Source organism: Gymnodraco acuticeps, unplaced genomic scaffold (genome assembly GCF_902827175.1).
Source record: "Gymnodraco acuticeps unplaced genomic scaffold, fGymAcu1.1, whole genome shotgun sequence".
NCBI lineage: Eukaryota > Metazoa > Chordata > Actinopteri > Perciformes > Bathydraconidae > Gymnodraco > Gymnodraco acuticeps.
This window is the reverse complement of record NW_022990047.1, coordinates 2,878,058-2,898,517: the sequence shown is the minus strand read 5'-3', so window position 1 is coordinate 2,898,517 and position 20,460 is coordinate 2,878,058. Positions and strand designations below refer to the sequence as shown.

The 20,460-nt window shown below is 43.3% G+C and overlaps 1 protein-coding gene across 2 annotated transcripts in view; it reads left to right on the top strand.

Moving 5' to 3' along the window:
* The window catches only part of LOC117545735 (zinc finger protein 469), an 88,583-nt gene extending 69,804 nt beyond the window's left edge, over window positions 1–18,779 (top strand). For both annotated transcript variants that reach the window (XM_034215667.1, XM_034215666.1), the window contains one exon: window positions 5,761–18,779. In XM_034215667.1, the coding sequence (XP_034071558.1) occupies window positions 5,950–17,676 (11,727 nt within the window). In that variant the 5' untranslated portion in view covers window positions 5,761–5,949 and the 3' untranslated portion in view covers window positions 17,677–18,779. The remainder of the gene's footprint in view (window positions 1–5,760) is intronic.
* Window positions 18,780–20,460: the final 1,681 nt, after the last annotated feature.

The window sequence follows — 20,460 nt, the reverse complement described above, 5'->3', positions numbered from 1 at the left end:
AATCTTCTTCTCTCTTGGTATAATAAAATGCGTGGGCCATTCCAACTAAAAGTATCTTTTACATTTAATAAAACGTTATTGGTTTTTGAAAGGCAATTAAATACTTTGGTCCAAGCAAAAGAAGGAACAAGCAAATATTGATAGGATGAAATAAGGAATGCCGTAGGAATAAAACCCGAAAGAATGATTCTGTCCAGTAAGGATAGGGTTATCATGGTAATAACACGGAGTCAGGAAATGTTGCCTAGATTGCCGTGTCCTTAATATCCTGTTCGACTCATTTATGTTTTAAAGTCTATCGCACACGTTTTTCACACAGCGACCCACATAGAATTCCATTGACATGCAGAAATAAAGGGAAATTGTTTCAAAAAGAGGAAAAAATAACAGTCTAAAACAAAGATTCCATCATGTTTGTGGAATGCTGTGGTTAGCAATATGGAAACAGACTGAGTCCAGAATCCAGTGGTTAGAAAAAAATAAATAAATGAAAAAACTCGTCTGAGAAAGAGGAAAAACTTGGGAGGGGGTAGGGGGGGCCTCTGGAATTACACACCAAAAAAACCTTAGACACACACACACATGCATGAACACAGACACATACTGAGACACGCTGACACACACTCACACCACACACATACACTGCTTCTATCCGTCCCACCGCGTAGCTAACCACAGTGGGTTAAGGGTGGAGTTAGGGGTGGTGGAGGTAGGGAGGCACGAGTATAACAAGCCTCCTTCAGTACTGTGCTCACTGTTTCATTTGAAGTTTTCGAATGTTAGTTGTCCCGGCATCTTCCAAATATTCAGAAGGCTTCTGACAAAACATCACTGGCTCATTAATTACGTCTAAATGATACATTGAGAAACAAAGCTACTGACAGACCACTACTGTTCACACTTCTACATCCAGAGCTTGCGTATAAATAACTATGTGGTGGTATAGTTGTGTAAGCATGCTGAGCTCTCCTCACATCGCTGACATATCTCTCCTCCTACTCTGCTTTTGAATGGACACAGGCTTTGGGATCTTAAAGGCAAATTGCTTGCATAATAGCTGTTTCCAAAAATACAGAGGAGTAGGCAGGCGCGCTGACCAAAGTTTTGGCAGTGCGCTCCAGCATGGGCCTGAGCCAGCCATTCCCGCAGCGCATTCCCTTCACTGGACCACTCGTGCTGGGAGAGGTGTGAGGAGAGCAGCCAGACAGTTTTATCCTACCACCTGATCCTCCCCCCTGCATCCCTCTGATTACACAGCCTACTGGGCTCTGCAGTATACTGAGCCCCCCAAACCCCCTATTTACTTCCTGACAATCATCCCTTGGTATGGTTTACCAACTCGAATGGCTGTCAAGATCTTCTCTCCTCTCCACCCTCTCTGATCTCATCCCTCCTCATCATCGTCTCTCTTTTCTCCCTCAGCGGTTTTTGAGACTACTATGTGGTGATATTTTAGTTAGCAAGCATCTGGTATAGCTGAACAAGACTGAAACATCCTGCTAAGGCTAGTTATTTATTTATATTATTATAAAGGGAGCCATTGTTTGTAGAAGTGGATCGCTCGGCCTGCTGCTGCCCTTCTCTTGGTTCTAACAATGTTTCCCGTCCCTGGAGAGTCATTGTCTTCAGGATTTAACTGCTTTGTGTGGTATCTTACGCAAGTGTTAAATTGCTCTACTGTTAGGATCACCCATTTTAGTAGCTATGGTCTGTTTTTACCATTCCTTTTAGCCACCTTCGGGTGCTCTCCTGTTACAAAACACACATCAACAGAAATGTTGAATAGCTCAGGAGAAAGAGACGCTGAACCTCTACTCTTTTTAAGTTCACTGATGTGATGAGTCAACAGAGATGTTAACAGTGCTACCAGCATATTCTCACTCAAGCAAACACTACATACATCCTGCACCAAAATTACAGGAAAAAGACCTTTCAGGAAATTGAGTTTTCATTCAGGTCCCTTTTACCCACTCCCTCGGACAGAAACCAAGACATACCTTTGTGTTAGTAATGAAAAGAGGTTTTACTTCCTCTTTTATTCTCGTAATGCACACACAGTAAACACATGTGAACCTATACCACAAACACACCAGTTCTTTAACACTCAGCAGTCTCAAGCATCAGGGTGGTGTTGTGGTAAAGCCATATGGGGCGCCACTGCTTGAGAAACTTAGTGATTTGACAGGAGGCCTAAAGAACACACAGACACACACACAGCCTTAATTGACTTGTAAAACTCCACTAAAAGTCGCTTTTATGGAACAAATTTTAGACCAGTCTCACAGGATTTGATATCAACTTGTGCCCAGCTTGCAATTATGTCACCACAACACTGTCTTTATACCCAATCCAAGAGCAATTTATATTTTTCATGATGAATAAACTGAATAAGCTGTACCAAAGACGCCAGAAAATTGGCAGATTGATATGGGTAAAGTCTGTGTGTGAAGTAATTCTGGTTTGGACCTTGGTGCAAGGGAAGAGTTATTGAGCTGCTCGGGGTGGTAGGGGAAATGAACAAGACATTTGTTAGGGTATTAATAACCCCTTACTCTTTGTACACTGACAGTTCAGGCTAAGGTGCTACTTCTGTAAGGCCCTTGTGATCCTCATACTGCTCTATCTGTTGCTGGAAGCATTCATCTTCAAGCCCGAACCTCAACGGCCAGTCTGTGTAAATACAGTCGAGGCTATATGCTGTATGATTGTGACTGTTGACTCTGTGGACCGAGCGTTTCCTGGTGGAGATGCTGGCAGAGGCATTCACACCAGTTTCCCCTCTGGTGGCAGAGCTGCAGACACTTCGGCTTTCAGATTCTATGGAGGTGTAGAGGGGATGTGATTTTTCACAACCAGGCCTAAACTCAGCCAAGTCTCAGTCTCAGGCCTCACTCCAAACCTGCTAAATACCTCCGGGAGGTTTACCAGAGGATGAGACAAGGAAACACATAGCAGAGAGTGATCCCTCTGGGTAAAAGAGCAGGGTCATATCTCACTACTCCATTTATCAGGCAATATCTTGACACATTGGCTACTGCTCTGTGGACATAAACATAGCCTCAAAGACACAATGCCATAGGCTAAGCCATCTTATCCGATTTCTATATCTCTGGCCTCATGTCTCTGCCTGTGAGAGGGGGATCTGGCTTTATACACTGAATAAATGTACTCTTTGGACATGTATGCAGCAAGGGCCCCTCAGGCCTCTTTAGTGCACCGCACTCTGGCTGTGAGCTTTCATTTACACTGTAAAGCAATTAACACACCATCAAGTTTGGAGTCTAATATTATTAATAAGGCAACAAGACATGTAGTGGTCTCTAATTGTTAGGACTATGATTTACCATCATTTAAGCTGGTTTGGTCCTTTCACCGTCATTTGTGTGCAGTCTGTCATCATCTCTCGGATAATAGCACTAATGGTATGTCAAACAATCTTATCATGACCTCAACATGGAGATGATCAGATAAGATCTCCATGAAAGGAATCTACAGTAGGTGTGTTTTCACCATAGAGCCTCAACTACAGAGCGAACTTCAGTCAGGATATACTGCTTTATGTTTTAAAGAGAACTAATGTCAGTTAACACAGTCACTACAGTGCATATTCACTGACACCTGTCTAAAAGCAGATGTTCTGTAGTGCATGCAATGTTTGGCTTTGAGGCGGTACTTCACATTTTCACGTTGTAATACATGACAGTCTTTTGCAAACAGAGAATGATTTCTAAAGCTACTATGCTACCTAACCCTTTTTTAGCATTTTATTGTAAAATAAAGTCCTTTAATTTAATAAATGCATTACCATAAACTAGCTGATAGGGGGTAATCCCTTTCACTAGCAGAGAGGCACTCAGGCAATCAGAATCGGAACATTTGTTGCTGATCTTAAAATGACAAAAAGAGCCAAATATATCTCCATAAAGATTAATGAGGATTGGATTTTAGTGTATATATTTACTGCATCTCTGCAGAGAGACTACATGCTCAAAACATTTGCTTTCTAATCTTTACGCTAATTATGAATCCATAGGACTCGGAGGGTAAATCTGGATTTATATTTATTTTATATTTTGGCTGCTTTCCTCTAACTATTCTAAAAATGTATAGTTCAGAGAAGCAATGCCTTGTGCAGTAGTGGTGTTTCACAATCTATTAGTTAGCTGTTGTGGAAAGTAACTACCTTAGTACAAATGTTAGACACTTTACTTCAATAATTGTCTTTTCATGCCACATTTCAAAGGGTAATTATGAACTTTTTACTCCCACCATATTTATCTTACAGATGAACTAACTAGTCACTATACAAACAGATGATTACAATTACAGCTGAAACAATGAGTTAATACATTTGCAACTATTCTGATTTGGTTTATTCAGTTTTAAAACAAAATCATTTCAGTTTCACAAATGTGAGAATGTACTGCTTCCTTTTAATTAGTTTAATTGTAAATTAACTTCAGTAAAATGTTCAATGTTAAAGTTTTACCTGTAAAAGACATTTTTTACACAGTGTTATTAGTTTTTTTGGATCTAAATACTTCCTCCACTACTGCTATTTAGTCAGTCTAGATGATAGGGGGGCCCAATACAAAGCTCACATGTACCACATTCATTCAGTAATACTGGGATGGAACAGTACATTTTTCACTCCCTCCATGTGAGAAGGCTATAAGAGCACCCCTTAAACTGTCAGGAATGTGTCTTGCTCATGGACACTTCAGCGGTGTGGAAGGTAGCCAAAACAGAAGCTTAAACCTGAATCCTCCGGGCTAAATAATGATATATCCCAACTCCCTGCCTCCCCAGCATAGTATACCGTGGATATAGCAGGGGAAACAGACAAGAAGGTGGCATAGAAGGAAACTTTTCCAGGCCTAGAAATTGCATTTTGGTGCTAACTCCAAGTTTCATCTGGTCTGACCGCAAACAAAGCAGGAGCAGTGGCAAGCCAAAGTAAACTTGGACCTGAGAAGCCGTGTCTGGGATGCCTGATGAAAGGCAAGAAAACGTCAGTGTGCCCGCAGTTCTCACTGTCAAATGGATTACTGAATAATCCCTGATATTCCTCCATGATCTAAACCTGCAGCCTGAAAACCTAAAACTGTAGCAACAGAACACTGTGGCATTGTTGTGTCCCTGCTCTAGAGGAGTCTGTGATTCATTTACTGGCGGAACATTTTGGATTCATATACTGTATTTTTCTCATCCTTATACTGTTGTGAACTTCAGTATTCCAAGACCAAACTGGATTCTTTATGTGACTGTTTGTGTAGAGGATTAGGACTGATACTTTTACAGCCATCACTTCACTGATGTGAAGCAGGACTTATAAAAAACTATTTTCACTGGTTTCAAATGTCTTATTTGTTGTCAAGAATAGAGAATGTAAGTGTTAGTAGTATCTCCAAGACTTGGAGTATAAGTTTGGCAGCATTCTGAAACTCCCCACTGATCACACTGGCTCTTTGTGCAATGACAGCACCACGGTGAAATGCTGCAATAGTGCTCTCTGCTGGTATGAACTACGAATATTGTTATTTAACTTTTTAAGAATGAATGGGGTTTTTTAAGGTTTACTTTAAAGATGTATTAAAAAAGGAATTATTTTTGTGAACGTGGTTTAATGCTTTGCTTGCCTATATTAATAGTTTTCAGATAAGATTTGAAAAGCACATGATATAATCACTTTTAATATTTTGTATAACTTAAACAGTTAACGTTTGACAACTGATCCTCTCTGTTCTCTTCTTCTTTCAGGTTGGCTTTGCTCTGGTGCCTCATCAGCTGTCAGCGATGAAACTGAAGAGATGAACCTGCAACGAGCGGCCCTGTCCCTGCACTTCCTGCCACTGGACGTTTAGTGATTCATACCACACAGAGGACGATGCCCCTGTCTCCCAGATAGCCCTTCTGAGGAACAGGCCTTCACAGCACGCATTGTGCACCATGGCAGGAGAGACTCAGCGGATGCATGCTTTTAAAGAGCTGGCCGCTGAGTCCAAACTGCAGGATGAAGGGACAGCGCTGGAACAGCAGAGTGACAAAACCACAAAGGATTCTTCAGAGCACTTTTCAAGCACAGGCACTGATGCCAGAGCCGGCAGCAGAGGGGCCAAACTAGAGAAGACAAGGGACGTTCCTCAGCAGCGTGAGGCTGTCATACGGCCACAGCAGACAGGGAAGATTGACTTTAGCTCACTGCAGAACCGATCAAAATTTGCCACTGACAGGACTTGGTCGAGTGGCAAAGGCAGCCCCCAGTCCCCGAGTGGAAAGGGCCGCAGCCGAGAGAAGGGGAAGCGAGCAGGGAAGACGGAGCGTGGCAACCCGCAGCAGCTGTACAGACTGAGCATTACAAATCCACGCTCCAACCCCACCATTGGGATTGCCTACCCACAACAGAAAGTCACGCCACCCAAGAAGTTGGAGTCGAGTCGGGGCCCAGTCTCGGGCAGCTACAGATTCCACGTTCCCAGTATACCAGAGAGGGAGGCCGAACTTCAGCAAGAAGACCTCAACTATAGCCGCTGCTTCCAGGAGGCCTCGTCTAATCTTACCTCCCAAAGCTATACCTCACAGGCACTGGGTTCCTCAGGTGGAGTTTCATCCCACCCACATCCACCCCTGTCGCAGCAGCAGCAGCCTTCCTCAATGGAGAACAACAGCACACAGCCCGGCAGCCAGTTGATCCTTGCTGACTTTCAGCTGAGTGGATCTAATGTATGGCAGTCTCCTGAAAGGACTTTTAACGGTGCTAACTATGGGGTGTCATTACAAAAATCCACTTCCCTGACAGATGCTAATAAGGCAAGTGCCTTCTTGTCTGGGCAGTTTCAATATGGATATAATTTTCTGGAAGAATCAACCTCTGACTCTTTTCCCTGTGAACAGAACCCCCAAACCCAAGACTTTACAGACTCCTCGCTGGGTTCTGTTCATGTGCCCCACAACTCCTTTTCCTTTACGACTGGAGAAGGGCAAAACATTGCTCACAATAGCACTCAGTTTAGTAATGAACAGCTGTCGGAGGATAGAAACTCTTATCCTCAACCCCCGCTGTCTCAGTTTATTCAGGGGGTCCCTTCCTCTATCCAGTGTCCGAGGAATCTGAGCGAGGACTCAGCCAGTAGTGACAGCTCTGGGTCCAGCTCACAGCAGTCAGAGCAGGGGAAAACTGCCCTGCCCGAGAGCACAGACACTATTGCACTGGAAGACAGTCAGGATGCAGCCATCACCTCAGGGAGTAAGAGGAACTGTCATCCTAAAGACACAGCTGCCAACCAAAGAACACACATTCAAGGAAGTGTGCACCATGCAAGAAATATTTCAGGTCCAGGCTCCCAAATGCACTTTCCCAGCAAAACATTCAACAACATTCCAGTCAGTAACATTCACACAGGCTCCATGCCTTTTGATAAAAACATCAATAATAAGGTTTTAAATAGGTTACCACAATCATGGGAGGGGCCTAATAAGACATATTCACCAGCTGAACAAAACACAATTCAGTATACTGATATGAATGACAAGTTTCAGTTTCAGAACCAGCCAGCACCAGACCAAAGGTCCAATTCATCTAAAAATAGCAGAATGCCCTGGCAGCAGATACGGCCAACCCCTGCCATGCCCAACCAAAACAGAATTGAGTTATCTAGTCAAATAAGCAATCAGAAACTGCCTTATATTGTTTCCCCTTCTGACTGGCAGGAGGAAAGTAAATCACATAAACATAGCTCACTGAAAAACCCAGCCACTTTTCAAAACAGCAGAACCAGTGATGGGTTTTTAAACCAAAGACAGGAGACTGTCTCTACTTTTAAAGTTGAGATGAGTCACGCACAAGTATGTGAATCCAAAAATAAGGGGGTGTATTTTGGACTAAACCAGTCCCTTCCAGCACCGGCATCGAGAAACTACAGCTATCCTCCACTACAGGTCCCACCTATGGGACTAATGATGGTGTCACCTTATGAATCTCCTTTGCCCTCACCAGTTCATAATGCTGCGTCCAGTAGTACCTGCTCCTCCCTCTCCCCAGCGTCCACCAGTCCTGTAAACATCAGTTCAGAGGACAGTCAAATGTCAAAGTCAGCCCCCCCTCACTCTTATTATCACCAGCCCATACCCAAAACACAGTTGCCCTCGGATCACCTGAACTCTAACCCTCATCAGTTTCATTCTGATGCTCAACGAAACCATCCTTACGCGCCAGACCGAGCCAAAGACGACATGATGAGCTACCTGCAAAACAGCACACATCCGAAGGTTAATATGGATGGAAACAAAGGTTACATGGACAGTTTTGGGGTTGAGCATCACCAGCCCCCGCCGCCATACTCTGCACATCAGCTGTTAGCGTCCTCATTAGCCGCAGCAAATCTTGACCAGTTAGATGTGCTTCTGACATGCAAGCAGTGTGATCAGAATTTCAACAACCTAGCTTCCTTTCTGGGCCATAAGCAATATTGTGCTCAGCATACGTTTGCACAAAATGAACTCAAAGACATATCAAAGATGGAAGACAGCAGAAAGTTTCACACAGAACCCGCAAAAGCAATGTCGTCTGTATCAAATGTTTTGATGTCACGGTGCCCATCTGACCTTCACCTATCTCTGTTGGGCCTCAATAAAAATGGGGAACTGATATCTGACAGTGAAACAAAAGGAGACAGCAAAGATGATCCAATGAAGCTCCACCTGTTCTCTGGACCTGGTCACCTCCCTGTCACTCTCCCTGAGCTGGAAATGGATGCTAAATTAGACAGCCTAATTACAGAAGCTTTGAATGGACTCGGATATCAATCAGACAATGCAGAGATAGACAGTAGTTTCATCGATGCATTTGTTGATGACGACCTCACCACTGTCAAAGCGACATCAAATAAACAATGCCTGAAAACCAAAGAATCCCTGGTCTTTGAGAGCAAAAAGGCAGCAGAGGATGACAGGTCTTCCTCACAGGGAAAGTATTTTTATGACTCTGATGTTGAGAATCCTGAGACTGATAAACAGTACACAGAAAGCAAGCTTGAGAAAATATCTCTGAATTTGGAACAAGATGAGAGAATGAACATAAAAAGGGAAGTCTCTCATAAGAATTCAAGAATTGCCTCGAGGGAGAAGACGAGGGAACAAGACAACACATTGAAAGAGGCGAGAAAACTATGCAAGAGTGAGGATGAAAACACAGGTACACAAAGGTTTCTCTTATCCAGCAAGTTTTCTGAGCGTTGTGGCGTTAAAAGCTTTCAGGAAAGCTCTGCACTTAGAGGGTCAACACCCTCACAGGCCTCCACATCTCCAACCTCAAGAACTGCAGTGAAAGAGAGCAAGAGGAAAAACTCTGGAGGGGGCACCTGGAGCAAAGAACTTATTCACAAAATAGTTCAACAGAAAAATAAGCTTCATAAGCTCCATGTTAAAGGAACTAAAAACCTCCAGTTTTCCCTCGTGATGGAGAGACTCACTCCCACTGTGCAGAACCCTGCATTTGGAGAATACGACTACGTCTCGGACACAGACGATGAATGTGAGCCTGTTAAGATAGCAAGCCAGGGCCGGCTGAATCAAAGCAGTCGGTGTAAATACACATACACAAAAGAGTGTAAGTGGAGGGCAAGAAGTGAGAGGGACCAGGCAGCGTGGCGACATGAGTCCAAGGAGTGTTTTGAGGTTAAAAAGAGTGAGGAGGTTTCTCTCTCGCCTGAGAAACATGCTTCTCACCAGAGACTCAGGAGGAGGGGTAGCAGGTCATCCACAAGCAGTGAAGTAAGCACATCTGTGAGTGTTTCAAGCGATGGTATCAGCAGCCCCAAAAGCATTGACCGCACTGACTCCGACTGTGAGAAAAAGACAGACGTCAAAAAGAAAGAATTCCCAGAGCCGCAAACGTATGAAAGGTCTTCCCCGCAGAAGTTATGTAAAGACTCCAGCACACTAGCACTGACATTCTCTAAACCTGTCAAGAAGTGCAATACCGACAAAGCCATTCTGTCAGACAGCACAGACGATCCAAAGAATCAGTCCAATCCGGAATTTGATGAACAGGTGTCATCCTCACAAAGATCAAAAGACATAATCAAAAACTTTGAAAAACGTAGAAGCTCTCATACGAAAAAAGAGAAGCTAATGTCTCCTAGGAAGGAAACTGGTAAAACAGTAAATCCAGGCAAAAACGCTCAACAGAGAGAAGACAATCCGTGCACCAAAGAAGAACCAACACACGTGCTGTCTTTACACTGTAGTAGTACAGATAGCACACCACTACAGTTTGATTCACACTCTAACACCATCAACAAAGAACCTGATTTCAATATTGACACACACACAAAGGGTACAGAAGGCGAGGGGCCCCAAGCCACACAGCCAGAGCTATCAGACAGTACCACATTTGAAAAACAGAGTGACAGTGTCTGCATGGTGAAAGAGACTATTAATTTAGTCAATGACCTAGACTCACACAAGCCTGCATCCCTCTGCACCTCTTTGATGGATGAGGTGTGCCTGTCTCCAACTAAGCAGCAAGGCCCTATGATACAAAAGGATACGCTCCACCTCATGCACTACCCCCTGGATCAGGACCAGGGGCTCCTGAAATCCCCCCTTTCATTTGACACCTCATCGATGTTCGGGGATCTGACAGGATTTGACAGTGGCCTCTACTCAGATATGCCGATTCAGAAAGACGGTTTCCATTCAATGGAGAACACGACTGATAAAAAAGAAGAGTTTGTGTCATCCTTCTCTCCCTTTCTGGAACAGAGAGACTGGAACCTTATAGTTAGCCCTGTACTGCCAGATGAGATATCTCAGTACAAAAGCAGCTCTGAGAAACCAAACGAAAAGAAAACAGATTACAATCATGTTTCTTTGTCTCTGCCTGATAAAATAATTGACTACAGTGAAAGTCTCGACAGATGTGGATCAGAGGATGAGTTAGAGATAAAAAGAATAGTGAATGAGCTTGAAAACCAGCTGCAAACAACTAAGTTGGAAAACCCAACCCTACTAGCTCAGGATGTCACAAAACAGCTGAAAATGAGCAAGTTTTCACCTTTACGTCTGAGTGATGAGACAGAGAGTGGGGGTCTGGATATAAAGTGCTCTGTGCAAACCATGAATGTAGCAGTGAACAGTTTGCCCTCTGAGCCTTTCACTGAACCATGGTCCAGCCCATTCCACTTTGACCTAATGGGTGAGCAGCACAGTCCCCACACTCCAATGCACAATGAACCAGGGGCCCTTGAGCATCTCACTGAAAACGTGGATGATAGTTTCATCACCACAGCCTCCCATATTGAACACCGACAGCTCCACCATGACCAGGAGTCAGTGAAGAGTGATGCTGAAAAAGAGACTCCTACTGAAACAAAGGAAGAGATTTTAGAACAGAAGAGGTATACAGAAAACCTCATGAAAAGCCTGGAGGTGATTTCCGACTCTATATTCAAAAAAGAACCCATTATATCAGAACACAAGGAGGCGAATGTCACCTCTCTCACAAGTCAACAACGTCAAGAAATTGAATGTCAGGCAACTGATGCAGTTGAGAGAGAAGATCACAGTGAAAAAGAAGCAATTACCGGGAAGGAGAATATATTATCACCTCCAAATATCAATGAGCGGAAGGACGATATTGAATTCATTCTGAACGAGTCACTGTCATCTCTCTCGAACAGCACTGACCCCACTGTCGATGGAAAACAGCCAATTTCATTGCAGCCAAGTAAGCCCACAGAAAACAATGAGAGCAAGGCTGGGACTAAAGTCACATCAGAGGAGGATATCACAGAGAATAGTCATTTGATTGAGTCCGCTCCTTGCTCAAGTGTGGTGACACAGGACCCACATGTGGTTGAAGAGTCTGACAGAGACAGTAATGCAGCGTACGATGTGAATCACTTATTTGAAAACAGTGGTAGCAGTCCAGAACATTTGACCACAAATGGATATGAGGAGGCAGAGGCAGTGAAGGGGATCACCGATCAATCATTTAGCCAACCCTCATCACCAGCTCTACCTGACATTGGTCTCGACATTGACGATCAAATTAAAACAGCAGACAAAGAATATTCCACCGAAAACCATGATAGCAATGAAGACATTAGTTCATTTGTCATTTCAGGAGTTGAATGTTCAGACAGCGTAAACGAGGAAATAACCGCCGAACAGGATCCTTTGATTGGACTATCTCCATGTGAGAACCGCAGCCCTGCTAAGACTTACAGTGCAAGTCCAACAACTGCTCTGTCGATGGAGATCGTCACCACAGACGAGCCCTGTAGTCCAATACTTGTGGAACCCAATACAGAGAGCACCAGTCATTGCTCACCCTTCAGAGACACGGCGTCCATGAAGGGACAAAGTAATCTCTTGATTATTTCACAGGCCGATGCCCTTATTGAGAGATCTTCCTGCAAAGTTTCGCTATTCGAAGATTCATTAGAACCTAAAACAGGTCTTGGCTTTCAGAAACAAGATGATATTTTAAATGTTCAGGACATCAAAGAACACCTTCCTATTGATTTCCTGGCAAGTCGCCAAAACTCACCATGCAGAGAAGAGGATGATGAAAGTGATTTTCCTCACACTGCCTCACCAACCAGTCCACTAACTTCAGCCTCTGATCAAACAACCTTGGAAAACTGGAACGTTGAAGAGGAGTCATGTCAGTCACAGAGCAATTCCAGTGATATGTCAGTTAATCAAGGCTCGATTCAAAATATACAGTCCCCCATGAACACAGAAGAAAACTGCAACGAGAACGAGGCTTTGAACAGTGACAGAGAACTGCACACAACAGCAGAGATTGAGTATTCCTTGATAAGCCCACATACTCTGGATTTGGGGGTAACTGAGTGTAAAATCCCCACCTCTGAAATCAGCATTCCTTCTCCACTTCCAGTCACCAGCTCAGCAGAACCAGCAGAAGTGTCAGATTGCCTAGAAAAGAGTGATTCGATGTGCGATTTCAAGCTCAGCCCTCTCAACTACAACAGCATCTCAGACGAACCTCCGCAACTGAATCAATATGACTACATTTCACCTGCCAGTGAACACAGTGAGAATGCAGACATCAAGCAGAGTCCAAGAGATGACTGTGGAGCATGTGACCTGAGCGTAAACCCTGCACTGATTTTCAACAAAGCTGAAGTAGAGGCGGTGGTATCACTGAACTCAGACCCTGCAGCTAAAATCATTTTATCCGATGAACCACTGGCCCTCCAGCAAAGTATGAAATCGTCAGGTTTTCCATTGGGTGATTCCTCAACTGTTAATGAAAAGACAGATTTGCAGGTTCACCATGAAATAGTTGAGCCTTTGAATATTGACCTGCTAAGAAAGGATGAACCAAAGATTGTAGGCTCTCAGCAGGCTTCTGCTGAAGATAGTACACTCTTCATAAACAACATTTCAGATGGTCTGCCCACTTCTAAGCCACTCATTATCTGTGAAAATGAACAAATGCCCCCTCCACCAGACCCATCAGAGAAGCAACTCACAATACAGACTGGCCAGTATTCAAAAGTACACAATGAAACAACACCAAAAAAGACACAGAACAGTGCTCAGCAGGGGAAAGAGCTCTGTGAAATCTGTCTAATGTGTTTCAGGACTGTGCCTGGGTTAAAGAGACATAAAGCGATGAAACATTTGGTCAGAAGTGAAAAACACATTAGCCTCCAGAGCACAACATCAAGCCATCAGGGGACCATGCTTATTTGTGAAGCATCACAAACCACAGAGAAAGAACATAAAGATGATTCACAGACCTGTTACCCAACAAAAATAGACGGGCTGCCTGAAATAAGTAGCACTCTCATGTCTAAAGCAGCAGAGACTGATTCCGTCCCGGAGGAAATGGCAAAAGAGACAAATGCAGTGACAGTGGGTGAAGTAGGCCATCAAAACCCTGTGCTACCATCAAAAGCAAAGAACAACAAAGCTAGAAAGAACAAAATCACTGATTTAAACATCAAGACAGACCCTTTCTCTGATGAGATTCTGAATATATTAAAAACAGACCTACTTCAAGCTATAACCCCTGAATTCAAAAGCAGTGGAATACAAGAGATGCGCAAATCTCCAGCAGAGCATATGGAAATCAATGAAAAAACTGTTACTGGAACAGAAACATTTCCTCAAGCTGTGACTACACAATCTGGCTTCAACAGCACATCCCAATCTCTAACAAAAGAACCAAATGTACTAAATGAGACTGTGGAGGAAAATGAAATCACTAATACGGAAGAAATGAAATGTACAAGCATGACAGAGATGGCAAATGAGGACATTTATACAGATAGTAATGTGGAAAGTGCTTTATCTGTAGACAATGAGCCAAGAAATACTCTGTGCTGTGCTGTGGAAGAAGTGTGTGAACAGAAAGCTTCAGAAGACAGCCTTGCCCAAGAGATTCTCAGAAAAGTGGTGGCATCAGACGAAGCACATCCTCTCTCCTGTTTGAGTTGCTCCCCTGTCAGTCCTCCCGGCATCAGTCCTGATCTGAAGGCACTACTTGACGACGACACCACATTCTCACAGCTGTTCCCCAGAGATGACGAGGCAAAAAGGAAAAAGTGCCCGAGGGTGTACAGCAAAAGAAACAAAAGACAAAAGCTATCGCCCGATACAAATGTTACTCAGGAATCTCCTCCTTTAGAAACTCTCATACAAAGTAAAGATCAGTTCACGGAAAACAAAGCAGAGGAGATTTTCACTGAGAGTCAAACTAACCGCTGTGAATATGAGACAATATCTATTGATGATGCCATCATGTTGAACATGTGCCACAACAGCACGTTAAAGACTGATGTCAAGGAGGTGTCAGATGCTAAACAAAGTGATCAGCAGGATGTTCTTGAGGACGTTAAAGAGGTCTGCAACAGCCCCTTGAATCCACTCAAGAGCACCGTTGATGAATCTTTAATTGAATGGAGTGGCTCCAGTGGCTTGGACGCAGGCTCAACGGTGACCTCTGACCCCAGCAGCTGTAAAGCAGAGGAGCCAACTCCACCCAGCCCTTCGCCCCCGCCCTCGGCCCCCCACACCGTAGACCCATGCGTCACAAAGAGTATCCAAACCTTCCAAAGCATTGACATCCAAAACATCAACACCACCTTTCAACTTCCTGAGATTAAGTTCTTCGATCCGAAAAAAGATATCTCAGTGGCTCCTCCGATTGCAGCTGTCGACGTGGAAAACAGAGATGATGAAAAGTCCAAGAAAGTGATGGAGAGGCGAGGCAGGAAACGGAAAGACGGCGGAATAAAGGTCAAAGATAAGCAGTACAAGTGCAAAGTGTGCTTCACCTGGTTCCTCACCCTGGGAGAGCTGAACTTTCATAAACTCTCCCACAACCCCTCCCCCCCTCCAACCTGCTACATGTGTGTCCAGCGTAAGTTCAGCTCCAGGGAGCAGCTGAGAGACCATCTGAGGGAGAAACACGCCAAGAACAAGACGGGTATCTGGACCTGTGGAATGTGCTTGAAGGAGATTTCGGACGTGTGGATGTACAATGAACATTTACGAGAGCATGCCACTCAGTTCGCTCGGAGGGGTCAGACTCAAGGCTCCATGTTAGGCATTCCAGGCTGCTTCATGCAGGAGACAGCTGTGAAGAACTTTATCACCTCCATCATGCAGCACCGCCCCAGCAAAGCCAGCAGAGAATCCAGCAAAGCCACTAAAGAACAGGAAAAAGCTGTCGCTGCAGACGGCGCTGTGGGAGAGGGGAAAAGCTCTGAGGGGGCTGAGCCAAAAGTTCACAAAACTAAAAGTAGCAGTGGAGCAGGCGGGAAGCAGAGCACATTAACCCCGCTCGAGGTCCTCCACAAAACAGAGACACCTAAAAGTGTGGAGATGCATCCAAACTGCAAAGACCCCTCAAGAGACTGCCACCACTGCGGAAAACAATTCCCCAAGCCATTCAAACTGCAGAGACATTTAGTGGTTCACAATCTGGAGAAGATCTTCCTGTGTCACAAATGCCCCGTCTCTTATCAGGAGGCCCAAGAGCTCAAAGGTCACCTGAAGAGAGAACATGAGGAGGTGGATGAGCCGGATTCCAAACACACCACCCTCTACACCTGTGAGCTCTGCGCGGATGTCATGCATGTGATTAAAAAATCTTTCATCTGCAGCACCTGCAACTACACCTTTTCAAAGAAGGAGCAGTTTGATCGTCACATGGAAAAGCACCTGTCAGGGGGAAACAAAATCTTCAAATTCCGAGGTGTTCTCAGACCTGTCAAAGCGTCGGCTCCCAAAGAAGATGAATGCGATTCGCCTGCGAGTAAAAAGAGGAGAATTCTCTCTGACAGTCTGCAGGAAAACAGCTCAGACAGCGGCATCGCCAGTGTAAGCTCACTGCACTTACATCAAAACTCAGAGTCATCAAAACCCTCCGTGTCCACATCAGACGACTCCACACAGACAATCACAAATGAATACCACAGTGACACAAACAACACAAATGTAAAGACTGAGGACGTTGCTGAGGACTACTCTGATCTACTTGTAGAGCTGGAGAAATGTATTCATATGGGCTCATCAGAGTCTGATGCAACGAAGAAAGAAGAACTTGACACAGCCACCTCACCTCTTCCTGATAAAGACACTAATGGGAAATCAATTAGTGATCCATGTGACGTGAAAGAAGAGAATGAGTCAGTCTGCATTAGAGCAGAAACAACCTCATGGTCAGCGTCTAAAGAGAGTAGTAGTGCGGGGGAGGACACTGTTAAAGCTGAGGATAGCTCTGCTGAAGGTGACACAACTGAGACTGGAAAGGAAACAGATTCACTTCCACTTAGCAAAGACTCTTTTGTCAGCTTAAAAGAAAATCCAATTATTTCAAAGACACTTGAGGCGAAGCGTGAATCAGCTGCTGTTGTGATGGATCAACAGAGTGATGATGAGCACTCTCAGAAGGCTTCAAATAATGACAGCAAACAGCTAACATTATCCCAAGGTGCTGAGCCAGAAGGTAACAGTCACATGAAAGACAAAGCCTCGCCTGCCAAAACAACGGAGAACACTAAAAACAGAACTGGCAGCATGAAGGCTACAGACAGCACACCTGTCATCAACTCCAAGGTTGAGGACAAAGACCCGTTGAGACAACAGAAGAAGAGGAAAGACATGAAATCCCCCCACAGCCTGCAGAGGGTTTCCTCTCCAGCCACACAGGAGAACTTGTGTGTTGACTCTCGGGCCAAGAAAAAATGTCGCCCCAGCAAGTGTGCAAATCAGTCTCTGCAAAGGAAGGCAGATGGACCCAACGACTACCCCGTGCTGTCCTCAGTGCGGGACGACGTCGTTAGCAATAAAATAGTTTCCAAGTGCAAGACTTCAAACTTGGGGTTGCAGTCAAAAAGAAACTTGCTTGACGGCTGTACACAGAAGAAAGCTGAGATTCCTCTTAACGGAGATTACAAAGCCAAAAAGGGACCTCTGGGGCGGCCTATGCATCCCCCTATTTCAAAAGTGTCCTCAGTTCCCATGAACAATTCTTTGAATAAATCTAGGCCAAAGATGGGGGTTAGGTCAATAGAGAGCCATTCCTACAGGACAGCAGAGTCCCAGAATCACCTCTTAAGCCAGCTGTTTGGCCAAAAACTCACTAGCTTTAAGATTCCTTTAAGGAAGGACACATCAGAAACTATTAACTGAGAGGGGCGTGAGGGATCTGTGAATAAGAGACACAGTTATAAATGTTTAAGAGAATTCATTATGGTGAATGAGATTGCACAGCCTTTTTTCTGTGAAATGCTATCTTTAAATCCTTACGTAGTCACTTTATGTCTTCTTTGTACATGTGTTTTTGTTACACAAATGTGAGGACGAACGGCGTATATGAATTGTGGGTCAAAAATGAATATGTTAGTTGGGGAAATCATTGAACTCCTTTTCTGCTTTTCCTTTGTTGGCTATTATCTGTTTTAGATATTATATGTCATTTACCTAAAGGACGGGAACAATTACTTGAACATATGGTCAAATGTTTTCTTCTAAGAAATGCATGTTCATTTTGCATTGGATCTTATCAGATTAAGCCTTTCTGCAAAAAGGACCAAATGACATCGTAACTTTCCTGGACCTTTGTCTGTGCACCTTTTGTACATGCTTCCAACATATTCATTTTGTATTAATTTTTTACTTTGCTGTACTGCATTTACATTCATCATACTATCCTTTTGTATAAACCATATGGTGCTGCATTGTGTTTAATTGTAATGTGAATGCAAAATGTCCTCAAAAGGGAACATAAGATCTGTAGCAGTTACACTTCATCCATCCGACTGTCTTTACTGGTTCTCTGTTGTTTTTTATAGATACTGTGCAAAGCATTCAAATACTTCATATGTAGGCTAAGAAGGCAAGATTAGGAAAGCTTCCATTGTATAATCTCAGGTGCATACAAGGACATTACAGTCCCAAGACCTGTATTCGGAGTTCTTCCCATGCACTGATAATCACACACAAATCACAAACTCAAAATCAACGTGTCTGTAACTCCAACTGTTTAATTATGAATAGTATTTGCTACTACAACAAAGGTGCTTTATCTTGTTTATACTGTATGTATCTTATATTGTATAATATTGTAGGTAGATTGTTGTTTTTGGTGCCATGCTTCATGTCAAAGTTTTATTTTAATAATGTGCAAAAGAATCAGAGAGAGATGAAAGGATTGCAGTGCCTCTGCAAGATGTAAAGTGGTTCACTAAGTGCCTCTTTTATAGATGGTTATTAAAGATCTGTATTGGTCTCTACTTGCTCTTTTCTTCTTTTGTTCATGACTTATTTTGTAAATGATCCAACTTCCATCCCTGCGGACTGCAGCTGTCACCACATGCATCAAACAGTGGTAGCAGGGGAAGCTTGTGCCTGCAGGCGAAAAACAGGTGCACACACAACAAAGTCTGTCTTCATTTGATGTGTTCAGATCTATATATACAGTCTATGGTTCGGATCAGCACTTCAATGAGCTCACTCATCATCTGAAAGAGCAGCGTACATGTATCTTTACTACAGGGAAACATTCAGCCGAAGACAGTCGCATTCATCCATCCGTATGCTAGTCTTCAGGAGAGGCTCTCACTTCTGTCGTGGTGCTCTCTCACCCCGTGTAAAATGGCTTCTATCCCTACACGAACATTTTTCATCATCACATAGGAATAAAAAGCCATAGTACACATTGGTATACACGTAGTAAAGCTGGGAGGAGCAATGTTCTCACACCGTCCACTGAATGACGATGAAACCTGAGAAAAAGGGGAGGATGACAGATTGGGGAGAAAGTAAAAGAAAAAAAGGGTTATTTTCTCTGTCCACTTAAAGCTAAATCAAACAGCTTTTTATACCCAACTATTGTGAACCATTTATCTTGGTATACAATGGACTTAGTGAAACTCAGATTCATTTTGACGCCAGACACCAGCAGAACAATCAAGAGGCCTAAATTCTGTAAAGTCTGTAATGAATATAAATACTACATATAAATGTGGCATTTTCAATGTGTTATCGGAAAAGCATTATATATAATTGAATATACCAGATAACACTCAAAATACATATGAAGTTGCTATAATGCTTTGTAATGTATTTAATTGGCTTATAACTACAGCACGTCCATGATAATTAACAAGCTAAAAATGGTGCTACCCCTATTGAATAAAGGTTGATAAACTGTTGTGAACATATTGGTGTTTGCTGTAAAAAGAGACCATGGCAGACAGTCAGAGGAAGTGTGGAGAAAACAGAACCACAGTGTTGAAATAACTTCTCTAATTAATTAAGTGGGACTGCTTGGCAACGCCGCAGAGACCATATTTTTGGATTTATTGGTGACAACTGAAAATAGCTGTACGGCCACTGAATACTAGAATCTACTTCTCTATTCCTCTCCTCTCAGTGAATCAGAGTTTCTTCAGCAGGAGAACATTCAAATTCATGAAGGTAGGTGGGTGTGTTACATCTTGACCTTTGTAACCGTCCTTAAGAACCCATGATCAGCATGTTTAAGATTTCAATTCACTCTCGGTTTTAGAGAGGCAGACAAGGAGCTGTCACGAAGCTCTTTTGGCAAGCTAATAACTCTACAACTATTACATTTTGTTTAGAGGAATCACCTTTTGTAGAATATTTTTTATTTTCAAATCATTTTTTACGTATAATTTATTCAGGTATCTGTTTTAGATTTGGGTTTCATAGAAAGAAATATTGCTCATGATCTACTTTACTATATTCTTGATTTGAACATCCTTTGCATGCCCATATATTAAAGCACCTTGAATTGCCTTGTGTTGAAAGGTGCTATATAAATAAACTTGCCTTGCCATATATGACCTACACAGTATACAATCTAGTACGCTGTTAAAATTGGAGATGTACAAAATAGTCATGGTATTGATAGGTCTAGCCTTTTCTTTTTTTGTTGCATATGAATTTATA